Genomic DNA, 17455 nt, shown 5'->3' with positions numbered 1-17455 from the left:
CTTTGGTTAAAGATCTCCAAGGGGAGGAAGCTGTCACTTGCCCAGAAAGCCCATTTTGGGACAGCTCCAATTATTAGGAAATTTTGTCCTGACCTCAAACCCATCAGTTTCCTTTTCGCAGCTTCCATCCCTGGCTCTTGCCCTTTCTCCTAGCGCCAAATAGAATAAGTCTGACTCTCTTCCACATGTCAGCTCATCATGTACTTGGAGGCATCTTTTATGTTTTCCCTGAAACTTTTTTCAAGTTAAATATCCTAGTTGTTTTTAATGATATATAGCATCATCTTGAGCTTCGTCATCTTGGTTTAGAACCATCTTTGTTTAAAACTCATGTGTGACTATGAGCCCTATGACAATCCATCCCCACCCACTCCCATCAGCCCCACCACTGCCATATTCTTTTTGAAAATTAATGGCAATAATAAAATGTTTATTCTTTTAAATTATTCCCATATGGTATTTTTACAAGTAAAAGACAATAACCAATATTTACATATCACTTTAAGGTTTGTCTAGCATCATAAACCTATTACCTCATTTGATCCTCATGACAATTCTTTAAGATAGTCGCTCATTACTCCCATTCTACAGATGAGGACATTGAAGTAGCTAAAGTTTATGTGAAAATATTCTGAACAATTTAAAGAACTTATACATACATACATATATGTGTGTGTGTATTTGCATAGGTATGTGTTGTTGTTTATTATTGAGTCATTTTTCCAGTTCTCTCTGACCCCATTTTAGTTGGGGGATTTTTTTTTTACATAAATACTTGAGTGGTTTGCCATTTCCTTCTCCAGCTCATTTCACAGATAAGAAAACAGAGGCAAATAGTGTAAAGTAACTTGCCATGATTCATACAACTAAGAAGTATCAGAGGTAAAATTTGAACTCAAGTTTTCCTGATTCCCCAAGTCTAGAGCTTTCAGTCACTGCACCAAATAGTTGGAATAAACTATAACTCTCTTTTAGGAAAATGCTTTTGCTTCATAAAAATGACAGTACAACAGCATTTTCCCATGAAGGAAAATGAGATGAGAAATTGACATGATAGTGACTGACATCTCCATTTATTTTCCAGTTATCCAAGCATCTAATTCAAAACCCCCAGGGCATTGGAAGTCTGTTTTCTCAGGTGAGTGATCCAAGTTCTGTTTCTTAATCACAAGTCTCAAGATGGGGAGTTGGTAGTGCTGGTATCCTTCAAGAATGAAGGACAAACAACTACGGGAGGTAAAGAACAAGGGATCTGACTTAGTTCTAAGACTTTGAAATTGGGATACTGGATGAGTGCTGGCAATACAGACAAATGAATCCAAAGGGAGAGTAGGCTGAGGGGGAAAAAACAATGAATTCCCTTTGAGACAAATTTAAGGTAACACTGTAAATATGTTCAAGGTATCCAAACATTATACTGTAAGTTCCCCAAATAAATGTTTTATTTCCCCTTCAGGTCTCAACTAGGTTCAAAACTATTTGAACCAATAAAAGGAAAGGGAATTTTGTCTATATTTGTGAATTTTGTGAAGCTAATATTCATCTGAATAGTGTATGTTACGGAGCTTATAATTCACTATAGGCAAAGCATATATACACATAAAAAGCATTTTGATTTTAGCAAAGTCATTTTCATTTCTGGTACCTAGGAAATATTTTTTGTAATTCTTTATTTCTTATTTTATAATTCTTTATTTCTTATAAGTCAGTATAGTGGATAAAATACTGAACTTGATGGCAGGAAGGCCTGAATTTGTATCCCAAGAAAATCATAAATGAAGGAAAAGGACCCACATGTGCAAAAATATTTATAGCAGCTCTTTTTGTGGTAACAAAGAATTGGAAAATGAGTAAATGCCCATCAATTGTGGAATGGTTGAATAGATTGTAGTATGTGATGATAATAGAATATTATTGTTCTATACAAAATGATAAACAAGCTGATTTTAGTAAGGCCTGAAAGATTTATATGAACTGATGTTGAGTGAAACAAGCAGAACCTGGAATACACTGTACACAATAACAGCAGGGATATGCAATGATCAGCTATGGAAAATTTGATTCTTCTCAGTGGTTCAGGGATCCAAAGCAATTCCAATAAACCCTAAATGCCATCTGCATCCAAATGAACTGAATATAAATCAACACATGCTATGTTCACTTCTTTTTTGTTTGTTTTTTCTCTCCCATGATTTCAAGACCTTTTGCTCTAAAGGCCTGAGTTCAAATCCTTCATCAGGCAATTAACTACTTTATGATTCTAGGCAATTTCTCTTTAACATTTCTCAGCCACAGTTTCCTAATTTTTAAAATGGGAATAATAGCAGCTCCTATCTTATATTGTCATAAATATCAAATGAAATATGTAAAAAGAATTATGTAAATTTTAGATATTAGCTATCATTAAAGAATAATTGCCTAAAATTTAACGATCATCATCAAAGACCACCCCAAATCTAAGCCTGCACAGATAGAGTGAGCATAGAGATCCAAACAAATAATGGGAAAAGTTGCTTTAATGATACTCTTTTGTTGAAATTTATTAATTTCAATGGTCATGATTGCAAAGCAAGTTTCTTTCACTTGGTTTTGATTCTTAGTATTTCCACATTACTTAACCCCACTTCTCTCTTCTTGAATTTGGACAGATTGCAGAACTATATATTATGGCCCAGCCACTGATGATGAGGATCCTGACCACTGAACCCCCATTGATCAATTTAGAACCAAACAATTTTACCCTCACCATCCCTGGGTCTGTTGTGATGCTGACCAAGCCCAAAAACACCACTGAGGAAGCTATCGTCTCCATGGATTTTGTAAGTAACCAGCAAAGGGAGATGATTTCAACTCAAAGATTCCCAAACAGATTTCATTCAATGGCGGCCCTGGCCACATGCGTTCCAAGTCCCAGAAAATATTTATGGTTTGTACTTGGGACCTACTGAGGTCTTCTTTTCTGATGGGCTAGAAAGACAACAAAAAATTAGATCTCCATCAAATTAGCAGACAATAATTTAGAAATGCTAACAGGAATATGGAGAAATAAATATATTCATTCATTGCCAGTGGAATTGCAAACCTGTGGAATTTTTCAGAGAACAATATGGCATCATACTGGAGCATAATATATAGAGTGATGGAGCTTAAGTAAGGAAAGCCTGAGTTCAAATTCAACCTCAGATACTTACTAGCTGTGTGATCCTGTCACTCCACCCCATTTACTTCAGATTCTTTATCTGTAAAATGAAGAGGAGAAGGAACGGGCAAATGACTCTAGTATCTTTGCAAAGAAAACCCCAAATGGGGATTGGATGTGATTTAATATATCAGACATGACATAACAAAAAATTAAATGCTAAAATTATCTTATATAATGTTTTATTTTTCCCTAAATACATGTTAAAACTTTTTTTTTTAAGTTTTGAGTTCCAAATTCTATCCTTCCCTCCCTCCCTGCATCCCTTCCTGCTGTGGTAAGCGATCTGATATGGGTTATACATGTACAATCACATAAAACATTTCCATATTAGTCATTATTTATAAGACTTGAAAAGAGAGAGAAGGGGAAGGAAAGATGGAACAAAGGAAGGAAGGAAGGAAGGAAGGAAGGAAGGAAGGAAGGAAGGAAGGAAGGAAGGAAGGAAGGAAGGAAGGAAGGAAGGAAGGAAGGAAGGAAGGAAGGAAGGAAGGAAGGAAGGAAGGAAGGAAGGAAGGAAGGAAGGAAGGAAGGAAGGAAGGGAGGGAGGGAGGGAGGGAGGGAGGGAGGGAGGGAGGGAGGGAGGGAGAAAGGAAGGGAGGGAGGGAGGGAGAAAGGAAGGGAGGGAGGGAGGAAGGGAGGGATGGGGAGAGAGGAAGGGAGAGAGGAAGAGAGAGAAAGAGAAAGAAAGATAGATAAGGGGAAAAAAGAGAGAAAGAAAGAAAGAAAAATTTTAATCTGTATTCAGACAGTTTCTGTTCTTTCTCTGGAGGCTTCATCATGAATACTTTGAAAGTGTCTTTATCACTGTTTTCCTGAGAATAATTCTAATAGTTATTGTAAAAATTTGGTCAACTGTTTTTGATGTTCAACTTTTTTATTTATCTTTTTCTTTTGCATCACCTTAAATAAAGCCTAATCTTATGTTTCTCTCCCCAAAGAGGAATCGTGAGAACTTTAAGGAGGTCATTTTATACTTTGATTTTCTCATCTGTAAAATGGGGCTAATAATATTTCTTCAGTAGCTGGTTGAGGTTGGAAGAAGGACAGGATAGGAAATATTAGTAAACCTTGGAGCCTTAAGTAAGTCATTTTTTTTGGTGATCTACTCAATTTAGTTTAGATTTACAAAAATCTCTAATAATGAATTTTAAAAGTGGAGGAGAGGATAGGGGCATAGAAAAAGACCTCAAAACTAGCCAATAACAACATTTGAGTCTGGTACTATATGTATTCCAACCCCAGAGTCCTCTTTTCTCAAAAAGGGAGAAAGGAGAATTTATTTCTTCCTCAAGGTAAGTTTAATCATTATGATCAGCAAGTATTGTCATCAGTGATTTTTTTTAATTTAAAAAGATGTTTAAAAGATAACTGAGAGGGAGAGAGGAAGTATGACCAAAGCAGACAAGTAAAAACTATCCCCTCACCCCCCAAAAAGTCGATATCTTTTCTAATCCAATCCTTATAGAGAATTTCTTGAGCTGGATTATTTTCAAGACAGTGTAGTTCCTGCATTTTTAGTTACAGAAGATAACAGTGTCGACTCTGAAATGACATTCAAGCCCAGTAACCAAAGTGTTTGGTCTTCCACAGGTGGCCAGTACCAGTGTCGGCCTGGCTATATTGGGGCAAAAATTGATCTGCTCCTTATCTCTGAACAGGTAAGAGAAATTGGATTTAAATGACTACTTTTAGGAGTTCTGGAAGATCATGTCTTCAAAATCAACATTTGGACAGCAAGTAAAAAACCCATTTTCTTCTGTAGGAAACGAGTTATTTTTTTTCTTAATGGAGCAAGGAAACAGCTCCTTGTTCTCAGAGCCCAAAGGCAGAGAATGATTTAGAATGCTGAGTTTTGTTCCAGTGAGCAGGTCACATTAAATGGTTTCTTGCTTTTCTTAGGACCTTTAAGTCTATAACTTTAAAAGAGGCTGTGTAGAGAAGGGCTAGATCTGAAATTAAAAAAAAAGAAATAAGGCAGCTAGGTGGCGCTGCAATGGACAGAGTACCAGGTCTGGAGTTAGGAAGACATCTTCCTGAGTTCAAATCTTGCTTCAGGTATTTACTGTGTGGCCCTGAGTTACTCCTGCTTGCCTTGGTTTCCTTTTCTGAAAATGAGGTGAATGGGCACCAAGTTTCCTTCCAGGCCCAAAGCTGTAGCACTATGCTTGGTCACCCCTGTAAAACTGCCTCCTTCCTTCACACCATACAAGTGTAGACAGATAAACATCTGTTTAACTGTTTAATCTGTTTAAACATAGAAGCATTCTATGGGACAGACAGGGGAGGGCAAACCAGGTCAGAAAGTGGCTGGTACAGTGTCTCATTGGAGCAGCAGCTTTCCCCAAGTGGAAGAGATGGACTGCTCTCTCTTTACTTGACTGAGCAATCTGAGGAGCTAAGCAATATGCATCAGTCTTTGCGTTACAAACAGTAAGCCATGGGGCTGATGGGACAGGAGCAAAGTGATGGTGATGGTGCTGGTGGGTGGTAGAGTCAGCTCAAACTCCTTCTAGAGAGTCAGTTCATTGTGAGCATTTATACCTGAGACATAAATAAAGACACAAATCAGGGCTTGTTTATTGTTTATATTTTAAGAAAGTGATGGAGAAAACATTGATAATAATACACATTAAACTTCAAACTGGTTTCTGGGGCGGATGAAAGGGAACAGGATAGGAAATATTGGTAAACTTCGGAGCCTTAAATAAATGAGGTAGTCATTGCTTTTTTGGTGTTCTATTCAGTTTAATTTAGATTTACAAAAATCTCTCTATTTGGTAGGGAAGGATTTGATTACAATATTCCTCTATTCAGTCAACCATGAAATATGTATTATATGTCAGGAACTCTGTTAGGTGCTGGGAATAGAAAGGCAAAAATGAAAGTCCTTTGTCCTCAAGGGTCTTATATTCTATAAAAAGAGACAACACGTACACATCAGATTTTTATGGGCCCACGGTTCTGATTTCTGCAGTACCTGGTGCCGTGTGTGTGTGTGTGTGTGTGTGTGCACGCGCTCGCGCTCACACTCCCACATGATACAGACACAACATCTCAGCCAAAGACTCCAGCTGGAGCCAGGAGCTCCATAGGGCCATTGAGTCACACCCAGCAGAGGTCAGAGGACCAATAACCACACACAACCTTGGCTCTCATGACGGGGAGACATTCTTCCATGGTTACAAACTGCCCATGACAAGTGGGGCCACAATATAGCTGCATGAAAAGGCAAATGGGCTTTGAGGGACCAGCCTGGGAAACCTCAATCATTGCATTCTTCCTGTGGGAGAAGGAAGTGGATGACCAGCAACTTCAGCACTGAGCACACAGTGGGGGCTTCATAAATGTCAAAAGCATCAATCTAGAACTCTAGGGACCCTTTACAGGGGAGGAAAGAGTGAATTAAAGAAATTACATTAAGTGACTTGTCACACAGAGAAAGAAAAGCAGAGTGAAGATTCACAAGATCATAGATTCATAAACATTTTAGGGGCCATCCAATCCACAATCTTCATTTTACAAATAAGGAAAGAGAAGCTTAATCACATGAAGTGACTTACCTAAGATCACATAGATAATGGTAGAAATCAGAATTTGAACCCAGGTCTCACAATTCCAATACAGCATTCTCTTCCAAATACCCTTTGTTGTCTATTAAATGAATGAATGGATGGATGGATAGATGGATGGATGGGTGAATGAATGGTCAGATGGAATTTACACAAGGCTTTTTAGAACAACATTAGTAAGCTAAAGATTTCCCCAAGCATTTCCCAAAAGAGCAAATTTAATAATAGAAGATGTTTCCACCTCTCTGATTTTGATAGGTTTTTTTTTGGGGGGTGAGGGTGGAGAGAAAGGGGAGCATTCTGAAATTTAAATAGTTCTCTTTTTTATAAAACTACTTTCTGAACTTTTCTTTCTCTAGGTTCCGTCTTTCTGGGCCAGAGTCCAATCGTAGCTCTATTGAGGTAAGATTTAAGAACCTTAAAGCAGAGAAGGCACCTGAGCCGCCTTCTCACTTGCTGCCTTTTTGCCTGAATGATTATATCTTCTGCTTCCAAATGTCCTTTTTTCTTTTCTGCTCCAAAAATCTCTCTCTCACTATTCCTCCACCCACCAGAATAATTTGCTCTTTAAAAAAGCAAAGTACACTGTCATTCAGTGAAATCTATGAAAGGATTTTTTTTAACAGAACATTCAGAAGGTTGCTAAAACTCATCAGGATGTAGGAGCAGTTGCTCTCAGAGATTTCAAAGCCTATTTAAAAAATAATTTTAAGCTAAACTTCTGGAATTAACTTTATGCACCAGAATCCTAAAGGAAGGTGATCAATGGGCATTGTAGGTCAATATTTATTACACTTGCTCTTTGAGGCTTTTAAACCAGTTCCCTGCAGATGTTTGGGATGTGTCCCTACAGGCTCTGGGGGTATGAGTGCCTCTTTGGGGCCAGGAATATCATTCTCCCTATCACCACCAGTTTCATTGTTTTATGTGGCTCTTATTCTTCTAACTAAAAGAAGATCCCATGTTCAGAGTAACAACCCAGAAGCCACTTTAGAGCTCAGTGGTACCAGCTGGAAAGGAAAACTCATGGGTTTGTTTGGTTTGGTTTTTGATTGAACCATAGCTTCATTAGTTGAGACAGCTAAAAGTCCAACTTTTAAAATATACCTAATGGGGGCAGCTAGGGGGCGCAGTGGATAGAGCACCAGCCCTGAATTCAGGAGGACCTGAGTTCAAATCTGATTTCAGACACTTAACACTTCCTAGCTGTGTGATCCTGGGCAAGTCACTTAACCCCAGCCTCAGAAAATAAATGAATGGATGAATGAATGAATGAATAAATAAATAAATGAATAAATGAATGAATGAATGGTTAAATAGATAAATAAATAGATATCTAGATAGATAGATAGATAGATAGATAGATAGATAGATAGATAGATAGATAAATGAAATATACCTAATGACAGCTAGGTGACTCATCTTTCTGAGTTCAAATCCAGCTTCAGAATGTCCTTGCTGTATGACCCTAAATTAGTCACTTTATCCTGTTTGTCTCAGTTTCTCATCTGTAAAATTAATCAGAGAAGGAAATACAAAACATCCCAGTATCTTTGCCAAGAAAACCCCCAGCGAGCCCTCAAAGAGTTGGTGAAGATTAAAAAACAACTGAGTGACAAAGATCTTAACATTATGACAATAACCTCTTAATAACTTAATAATTGTATAGCATCCAAATCAAGAGAGTTAAATTTTCCAGTGATACAATGACATCATCCTCAATACCATTTCTTATAAAGGAGAATGTTTGCCCAAAATTCATAATACGAGAAAAAATGGAGTTGGGGCGGTCAGGATTAAATGATTTGCTCAGAGTCACACAACTAGTAAGTGGCTGGATTTGAGCTCAGGAAGATGTGTTTCTGATTCCAGGCCTGGTGCTCTATCCATTATGGCGCCCCCTAGCTGACCCACATTCTTATAATATAGATTTATACCTGGAAGAAAACTTAGTCTCCTTCAAAGCTAACCGCTGCCCTCTTCCCATTTTACAGATAAGGAAACTGAGGCATCGGGAGGTAGAGCTTTGACAGGGTCGCACAGCACTACATAAGAATATCATGATCTAGAGAGCTGCCTACTCATTTACTTGGTCCTTTGTTTCAGGTCCTGAGATTTGAGAACATTTTCTCCTCAATCCTCCACTTTGGAGTCTTCCCATTAGTTAATGGTAAGTAAGGGTTGGCCCAATGACCTTTAATGATGAGGGCATCTTAAGGAACTGTGGGATTTCTGGGGATCGGGAAAGCATTTGGGAATACCTTCTAGCTTCTATTCCAAGGCTGCTGCTTTCTGGGGCACTGATATTAACCTAGCCCAAGATAGTAACCATCGACTTGGGAGTTCTAAACCTTTTCTGTGTGAGGATCCCCTTTGGCAGTTTGGTGAAACCCATGCACTCTCTGTCAGAACGATCTTTTATAATTCATAATTGAAGGAAATGTTAAATTCCACTTAGAAGCTAGTGAAAATAAATTTTTTCACCACAAAATTCAGAGACCCCCCTGAAATCTACCCATAGACCTCTTTGAAATCTGTGGACTCAAGATTATAAGCACTGGGATTTAAGAGTTAATGTTATATCATAATTTCATTATGAAATGAATTACAGATTAAGTGCAGTCTTCATTAATAATAGTATTATTATTGGTACTTTCAACAAGAAGGGTAAGGTCTGTATCGATGTAAGAGAGCATATATACATATATGTGTGTGTGTGTGTGTGTGTGTGTGTGTGTGTGTGTGTATGTATTTGTATTTGTATTTGTAGATATATATGTATAGGGGAGATTATAAAATTCTTATAATCTTTTGAGGAGAAACTCTCATTTGAATCAACAGGAAACTAGATTCTCCTCTCAATCTTACAAAGCTCAAGGGTGAAATCATGGTAGCCTCACATCCAAAGACCAGAATTCATGGGTTAGATTGACAAACTCAGTTTCAGTGATTGCCAATCTTGCTCCTTCAACTGACACACAATTGCTCAGCAATTTGCAACTATGGGGCATTCATTGAAATTGTTCTTCATTTTAAAGAATGAAATGTTCTCAGAGCCCATGAGTTTGAGCCTTGGCAAAATGTAAATTGTGCTTTTAAGTGAAAATAGCAAGCTGTCAGATTCTCTTTCCTGCTGCCCAGATGTGCAAAATTGCAGACGTTTTCAGTTAAGTAAGCAGATCAGTTTAAAAGTTCTTCTGAGAAAAGCTGGGGAAGTGTTGATCCAAGAGAATTAAAAAAAAAAAAAAAAAAAAAAAAAAAACAGAAAACCCACCTCCTGATGGAAAGGTGATGGACTTGAGGTGCTGGTTGAGACTTTTTTTTGTACATGGCCAATGGGAAATCTGTTTTGCTTAATTATATACACATTTGTAACAGGGATTTTTTCTTCCATGCTTTCTCAATGGGGCTGCAGGGAAAGGGGGAAGGAAAAAAGGTCAACTAAAAATAAAATTCAATTAAAAATACAAAAGAGGAAAATAAAAGGAACAAGATTTAAAAAAAAAGTTTGCAAAGTCACTTCTATATACCTGTGTATGTCTGAATTGTTTGGTTTTTTTTATTTTTTGTTTGTTTGTTTGTTTGTTTTTTAGCCAGATTACAGCAAGGCTTCCCACTTCCTAACCCACATCAGATCTCTCTCGTTAATTCTGACATTGAAGTTCACAAGGTGAGAAAATGACTCTCCCATCCTGCCTCCTTTCAGGTAGAATCACAGAATTATTCTAAACTCTCCAAGTCCCAAGTCCCAGATGTCATCTTGGCCAAGTGACAATGAAGGCTGAAGCCCCTTTTCAACATTCTGAATTCTTTGTGATCTTTGGAAAATCTCAACTTCTCTGGGCCTCACTTAAAATGGGCCTCATATGTAAAATGAATAAGATGGATCCAATGACCTCCCAATCACAGATAAATCTTTGATCCCATGATTCCAGACAAAGGCTCATACATTCAACATCATGACATAGTGGAAAGAGGGCTTGATTTCAGGTCGGAAGAAATGAATTCAAATCACAGTTCTTCCTTTGTGACCTTGGCCAAATTAACCTCCCAGAGTTCTGTTTCCTCATCTGCAAAATTAGTGGGTGACACTAGATAACTCCCTGTTATCTCTAAATCTAGTCCATATAACTCCTATTAGCAGGAACTATTTCCATCTTTGGGTGGCCCTTCCATTTTTGGACAAGTCAATTTTTAGGAAGTTTTCTTTTTATATATGAACCAAGCTCTGCTCCCCCTGTACCGTCTACTCCTTGGTCAAACTTAGTTTGAAAAAAAGAAGTATAAGTCCAGTCCGTTTCTTAGATAACGACTTTTCGAATATTTGATGACAACACTAGATGTTCAGTTCTGGGCAGCTCACGTGCCTTCTCTGAAGCGTCGTTTCCTCCTCTGTTAAGGAGGAAACTGTTAAGGGAAGCTGATGGATTAGTCGCAGGGTTTTTATTTTTTCTTTGTGGCCTGACCATTTTTTTTTTTTTTTTTTTTTTGAGGCTGGGGTTAAGTGACTTGCCCAGGGTCACACAGCCAGGAGGTGTTAAGTGTCTGAGATCAGATTTGAACTCAGGTCCTCCTGAATTCAGGGCTGGTGCTCTATCCACTGCGCCACCTAGCGCCCCTGGCCTGACCAATTTGATAGTCACCAATAGGTGTGTCCTCTGACTAATGTTTCTAAGTTTATAAAATATATAGGATTACAAAGAAATCAATTCTACTAAAATCATTGTCAAGAATTTTTTTCCAGTTCCAAACCCATGATTTTTGGACCCTCTCTGAGGTTCTGTGGTTCTTGGGGGCAGAGGCCCCTAGTCCAACCTCCCACCCCATCATTTTAAAGGAAACAATGGAAGGCATTAATTAACCATCCACCCAGGGGCCCACACACAGGTGGGATTCGCACCTCGGTTTCCCCAGTTCCACGCCCAGCACTGGTATCAGCTACCCATTTGTTCCTTGAAATTTGCAGCTACGCATGAAGAGCATTTGGAGTGGGGTTAGGCAAACAATCTGCCGCCACCTCGTGGCCGAATCCCTTCATTGCACTGCACCAGGATAGGCCCTGCCCCAGCAGCTGCCCTGTACATTTCTAGATACAAATCATCAGCTGAATCCCCCATTAGAAGCCACAAGTGCAGCTTCAGTCTAGAGAGGACCTCACAGGTGAACCCCCTATTTTGCAGATGAGAAAACTGAGGTCTCGAGAGTTGTGTGACTTGTCCAAGATGGTAACAAGGCACCGAGACTTTAAGATCCAACGGTTTCAAAATTCTTCTTTTCATTGAGACTTCAAAGCCTGGGGACATGGAAACACTTCCATTGATTTGTCATTTGCTAACCAACAAAAGAAAGCTAATAATAATAATAATAATAATAATAATAATAATAATAATAATAATAATAATAATAATAATAATAAGGCAGCTAGTGGATAGGGCACTGGGTCTGGAGCCGGAAAGGCCTGAGTTCTAATCCTGCCCCGGACTCTCACTTAAGCTCTCAGTTTCCTCATCTGTAAAATAGGGATAATAATAACCTCCACCTCCTAGGGTTGTAGTGAAGATCGGGGTCACACAGATAGTAAATGTCTGAGACAAAATTTGTCTCCCTGACCCGAGGTGCAGCACACAGTGTCTAGTACACAATAGGAACTTAATAAATCCTTTATCGATTGTTGAGCAAATGATCAGTAAATGCCTTTTTCCCTTCAGGGTTTCCTTCTGATTTCCAGTGACCTCAGGTATGAGCCTTTGTGGAAGAAGCAACGACATTTTGATGAGTGGTAAGCTCAGAACGCCTCTGAGGATGCTCCCAGCACGCCCCGCCTGGCTTCTGGATTGATTGTTCATAATAGGAAGAGGACACAAGTAATTCCCAAACTCCATCAAGACTACTGCACTCCCAAGGCTGGGAGACGAGAATATCGCGACAAGGAGCGGCAACGAAGACTGGAACTGTTTCCTTCCCAGCTTTAATGGTGCTAAAGGAAAAAAAGGTTTTGGGGTGGGGGGCAAATGTATGCATGTATGTATGACTACGTATAATGAGTGCATGTAGATGTCAGTTTCTGGGGCCACAAAGCAGTTTTATACGATGGTGAGAGTCTTGGGAATCCATCTGTGAGCTGCAAGACTACCCTTGCTTTGTTCCCAATGCATTCAGTGTTTTATATTTTGTACTTCATATTTTATTCTCCCTTTATTTAAATAAAATCTCTCCTCCCCGTGCATGCAGTCCCACCTACTTTGCTTTGAGAAAAGAGGCAATCCAATGCAGGATTTTGGAAGATGAGTAAGTTTCCAGGCCAGCCTGGCCTTGCTTTTAAAATGTCGAAGTGAGAAATATCCGGTTTAGAGCCAAACACAGAAACCTCGAAAACTGGGCTTCTAAAATGTTTTTCACTTGCAACCCCTTTTTGCAGAGAAATGTTTACATGACTTCGAGTACATAAGTATATAAAACAGGCATGCAATCAAACAGTTACTGTTAATAAATCATAATTCCATGAGACCCTCGATGGGGTCTAGACCCACAGTTTAAAAAGCTGGGCTCTAAAAGATTTGACTCGGGTGACTTCTATCAAGTTACATGGTATAGTGGAAAGGGTGCTGGGCTCAGAGCCAGGAAGACATGGACTCAAAACCTGCCTCCGACACTCTATGGTTGTGTGCCCACAGGCAAGTTACATGCCTTTTGTGCCTCAGGTTTCTTTATCTATGAAAGGAGAAGATTGGACCAGATGGCTTCCGAGGTCCCTTTCAGTCCTAAATCTAAGATCCTACATCAAAAAGGCTTGGGTTAACTAGTGACTAAATTAAATGGCAAATCCAAGGAACAGACCTTAAAGATCTTAATACAGAATTATAAGAACAAGGAATATGATGACTACAGAGAAACCTAGGGTATGAACCGATGCAGAGTGAAATGGACCGAACCAGGAAAACAATATATATAGTGATGACTGAGTGACTGCTAAGGTCGGAACCAGGGGGTCCATGGCCCACCCACCCTTGACCAGAGTTTCCAAACTTGCTTTAGGAGCTAAGCTTTGTAGGGTATTAGGGGTTCCAAGAGGCAGAGCAGAGGAAGCTTAATATTCCAAGCAGAGAAGACAGCCTCAATAAGCAATTTTTGCCCCTGGGCAAAGCTAGGAGGGGGATGGATGAACATTTTTGTGTGTATGTGGGAAGCATGAAAAACTCAGGAGCAAAACAAGAACCAGACATGATCCACTTCCCATCCCCCATCTTTTAGTATTCAAAGCCCTTCACCTTTTGTGGGCTATATTCTTGCTAGGCTAGAACAAACCTCCCTGATCTCCTTAAGTTTGAGGAGGAAAATGTTCTAGAAATTGCTGATAATGCTAATTGGATAATAGAAGGCAGCTCTCAGATTCTGTAATTCTGCTACTAGATAGCTAAAATTAAACAAATAACTAAAGTAAAACTTAGAACCTACCATACCCTATTGTGGTATGGGAAAAATACAGAAAAAACCCAGTTTCTTTCCTCAAAAAATTTGTCACAACCTGTTCGCTTCCATTTCCTTATCTGTAAAATGGGAATAATAAGAGCATCTCCCTCCCAGAGTAGTTGTGAGAACAAAATAAGATAATATCAATTTGCAAACCTTAAAATGTTATATAAATGCTTATCATTATCATCATCACCATCATCCCCAAAAGAAAGTTACAAGGGCTCAGAGGTGGGGCTAAGGGGCCAAGGAGGGTGTCAGGTAGGGCATAAGTCAAATTAAGGAAATGAGGTCAAGAAATAATTCCTAAAAAATGCCATCCGCATCCAGAGGGAGAATTACAGGGACTGAAGCCTAGTATGTTTGTTTTTTTCTTTCTCGTGGTTTTTTTTTCCTTTTGTTCTGATTTTTCTTGCATCACATGACACGTGTAAATATGTTTAAAAGGACTGCATATATTTAACCTATATGGGATTGCTTGCTGTCTTTGGGAGGAGAAAGGGAAGGGAAGGAAGGAGAAAAATTCGAAACACAAAGTCCTACAAAAATGAATGTTGAAAACTATCTTTAGATGTATTTGGAAAAATATAATACTATTAAGACAAAAAAAAGAAATGTTTCCTAAGTACGTACCATCAGGCACAATGCTAAGTCATAGGAACATGGAAGAAATGAACTCAGTTTCTACCCTCAAGGAGCTCCCAATCATCTAAGAGGGAGACAACATGCAAACAAATGCTCACAAACACAATACAGAGACAACCTAAAGTGGGGACTACATCACTGGGCCTGGAGTTGAGACCCAAGTCCAAGTAGTATTTGCCACTTGTTACCTGCGTGACCTTGAGCACATGAGTCACTTTCTCCTCCCTTGTGCCTCAGTTTCCACTTCTGTAAATTGCTTGGCTACCATCTCTCAACCCATATTTCTCTACAGCTCAATGTCCCATGGCGGAGCTGACTCTCTTCTCAACTCACAGAATAACCCCCCTCCCCCCACCCTGAATCTCAGATTTGTTATCTGATGGGTATTGTGTCCTCTGGAAGTCAAGTAGCTTCAGTATTCCGTGGCTATCAGGAAAAAAGAGATATAAATCACCTTTCTTATCTTTTCCCTATTTCCTGGAAGAGGCACAAAGAGAAAAGTAAAGAGCAAAATCATCCAAAAGCCAGGTTCTCCTTCCGTAAAGCAGCTCTTTTCTCTACTACCAGAGATCACCTCAAAGCCATCTACTGTTTCTTCTGCATTGCTACATTGTGTATCTTGACTTTTTTAAAGGACCACCAGTGGCACAGGTAATTCTTGATTAGCTATTCTTGATAAACTCCCCTCAAATTCCATTTTTTTAATCAGAGAACTTAGTCATGTAAAGGGATAATAAAGAGAAAGTTCATTTTCACGCTTCTAAGAATTTAAAATCTTGTTATCTCTGTTAACTTCCCTTTTGTGACTATATCAACTAAGGTGGGAGGAAAGTTTTTTTGATAAATGTTTGACATCTAACCCTCTGAAAAATAAAATGTGCTGTCATAACATATTGGATTACTTGCCATCTAGGGGAAGGGGTGGGAGGAGGAGAGGAAAATTTGGAGCTCAAGGTTTTGCAAGGGTCAATGTTGAAAAGTTATCCATGCATATGTTTTGAAAATAAAAAGCTTTAAAAAATAAAATAAAATAAAACATACCCAGACACTTTTTAAGTTTAATAATCTATAATGTTAATGTTTTCTCCATCTTAAGTCAACACAATAGACAAAGCAATAAAATCAAGTCCTGATTTGTAACGTTTGTCAGTTTCTAAGAGATAAATGTTCACACTGAATTTAACAATTGGTCTTTAAGAAATGGATCAGGGGTAGCATCAGCCCTGGAGTAAGGAGGAGCTGAGTTCAAATCCCAACTCAGACACTTGACATTTACTAGCTGTGTGGCTCTGGGCAAGTCACTTAACCCTGATTGCCTCACAAAAGTAGACAGCAAGAATGAGAAAAAAAGGAGAGAGAAAGAAAAGAAAAAAATATGAAATAGAGAAAGAAGAGGAAAAGAAAAATTATGAAACAGAAAAAAAGAGAAAGAAACAAATAAAGAGAAAAAGTAAGCAAAATAATGAGGATAAATGAGAAAGAAAAAGAAAGGAAAATGGGAAATGAAGAAGAGAAGAGAAAAGAAGAAAAAGGGAAGGAAGAGAGGAGAAAGAAAAGAAGAGAAGAGGAAAAGTAGAAGAAAAAGAAAAGAAGGGAAACAGAAGAGAAGGAAAATAAGAGAAGGGGAAAGAGGAGAGAGAAAAGAAAAGAGAAGGGAAAGAGGAGAGAGAAAAGAAGAAAAGGGGAAAGAGGAGAAAGAAAAGAAGAAAAAGGGAAAGAGGAGAGGAGAAAGAAAAGAGAAGGGAAAGAGGAGAGGAGAAAGAAAAGAGAAGGGAAAGAGGAGAGAGAAAAGAAGAAAAGGGGAAAGAGGAGAAAGAAAAGAAGAAAAAGGGAAAGAGGAGAGAGAAAAGAAAGGGGAAGGGAAAGAGGAGAGAGAAAAAAGAGAAGGGAAAGTGGAGAGAGAAAAGAAAAGAGAAAGTGGAGAGAGAAAAGAAAAGAGAAAGAGGAGAGAAGGAAAAGAAGAGAAGGGGAAAGAGGAGAAAGAAAAGAAGAGAAGGGAAAGAGGAGAAAGAAAAGGAGAAAAGGAGAAAGAGGAGAAAGAAAAGAAGAAAAAGGGAAAGAGAAGAAAGAAAAGAGAAGGGAAAGAGGAGAGAAGGAAAAGAAGAGAAGGGGAAAGAGGAGAGAGAAAAGAAAAGAGAAGGGAAAGAGGAGAGAGAAAAGAAGAAAAGGGGAAAGAGGAGAAAGAAAAGAAGAAAAAGGGAAAGAGGAGAGGAGAAAGAAAAGAGAAGGGAAAGAGGAGAGGAGAAAGAAAAGAGAAGGGAAAGAGGAGAGGAGAAAGAAAAGAGAAGGGAAAGAGGAGAGGAGAAAGAAAAGAGAAGGGAAAGAGGAGAGAGAAAAGAAGAAAAAGGGAAAGAGGAGAGAGAAAAGAAAGGGGAAGGGAAAGAGGAGAGAGAAAAGAAGAAAAAGGGAAAGAGGAGAGAGAAAAGAAAGGGGAAGGGAAAGAGGAGAGAGAAAAAAGAGAAGGGAAAGTGGAGAGAGAAAAAAGAGAAGGGAAAGTGGAGAGAGAAAAAAGAGAAGGGAAAGTGGAGAGAGAAAAAAGAGAAGGGAAAGTGGAGAGAGAAAAAAGAGA

The 17455-nt window shown here is 38.8% G+C and overlaps 1 protein-coding gene across 1 annotated transcript in view; it reads left to right on the top strand.

The window, feature by feature from the left end:
• Positions 1-12995, top strand: part of BPIFC (BPI fold containing family C) — a 41235-nt gene extending 28240 nt beyond the window's left edge. The window contains exons 10-16 of the mRNA XM_074271510.1: positions 1085-1138; positions 2649-2819; positions 4793-4860; positions 7131-7173; positions 8878-8941; positions 10365-10441; positions 12480-12995. Coding sequence (XP_074127611.1) covers positions 1085-1138; positions 2649-2819; positions 4793-4860; positions 7131-7173; positions 8878-8941; positions 10365-10441; positions 12480-12554 — 552 coding nt within the window. The 3' untranslated portion in view covers positions 12555-12995. The remainder of the gene's footprint in view (positions 1-1084; positions 1139-2648; positions 2820-4792; positions 4861-7130; positions 7174-8877; positions 8942-10364; positions 10442-12479) is intronic.
• The last annotated feature ends 4460 nt before the right edge of the window (positions 12996-17455 follow it).

The sequence above is a fragment of the Sminthopsis crassicaudata genome, chromosome 5 (assembly GCF_048593235.1).
Source record: "Sminthopsis crassicaudata isolate SCR6 chromosome 5, ASM4859323v1, whole genome shotgun sequence".
Classification (NCBI taxonomy): domain Eukaryota; kingdom Metazoa; phylum Chordata; class Mammalia; order Dasyuromorphia; family Dasyuridae; genus Sminthopsis; species Sminthopsis crassicaudata.
Note: the sequence above shows the minus strand (reverse complement) of the source record. Positions and strands in the feature narration are given on the sequence as shown.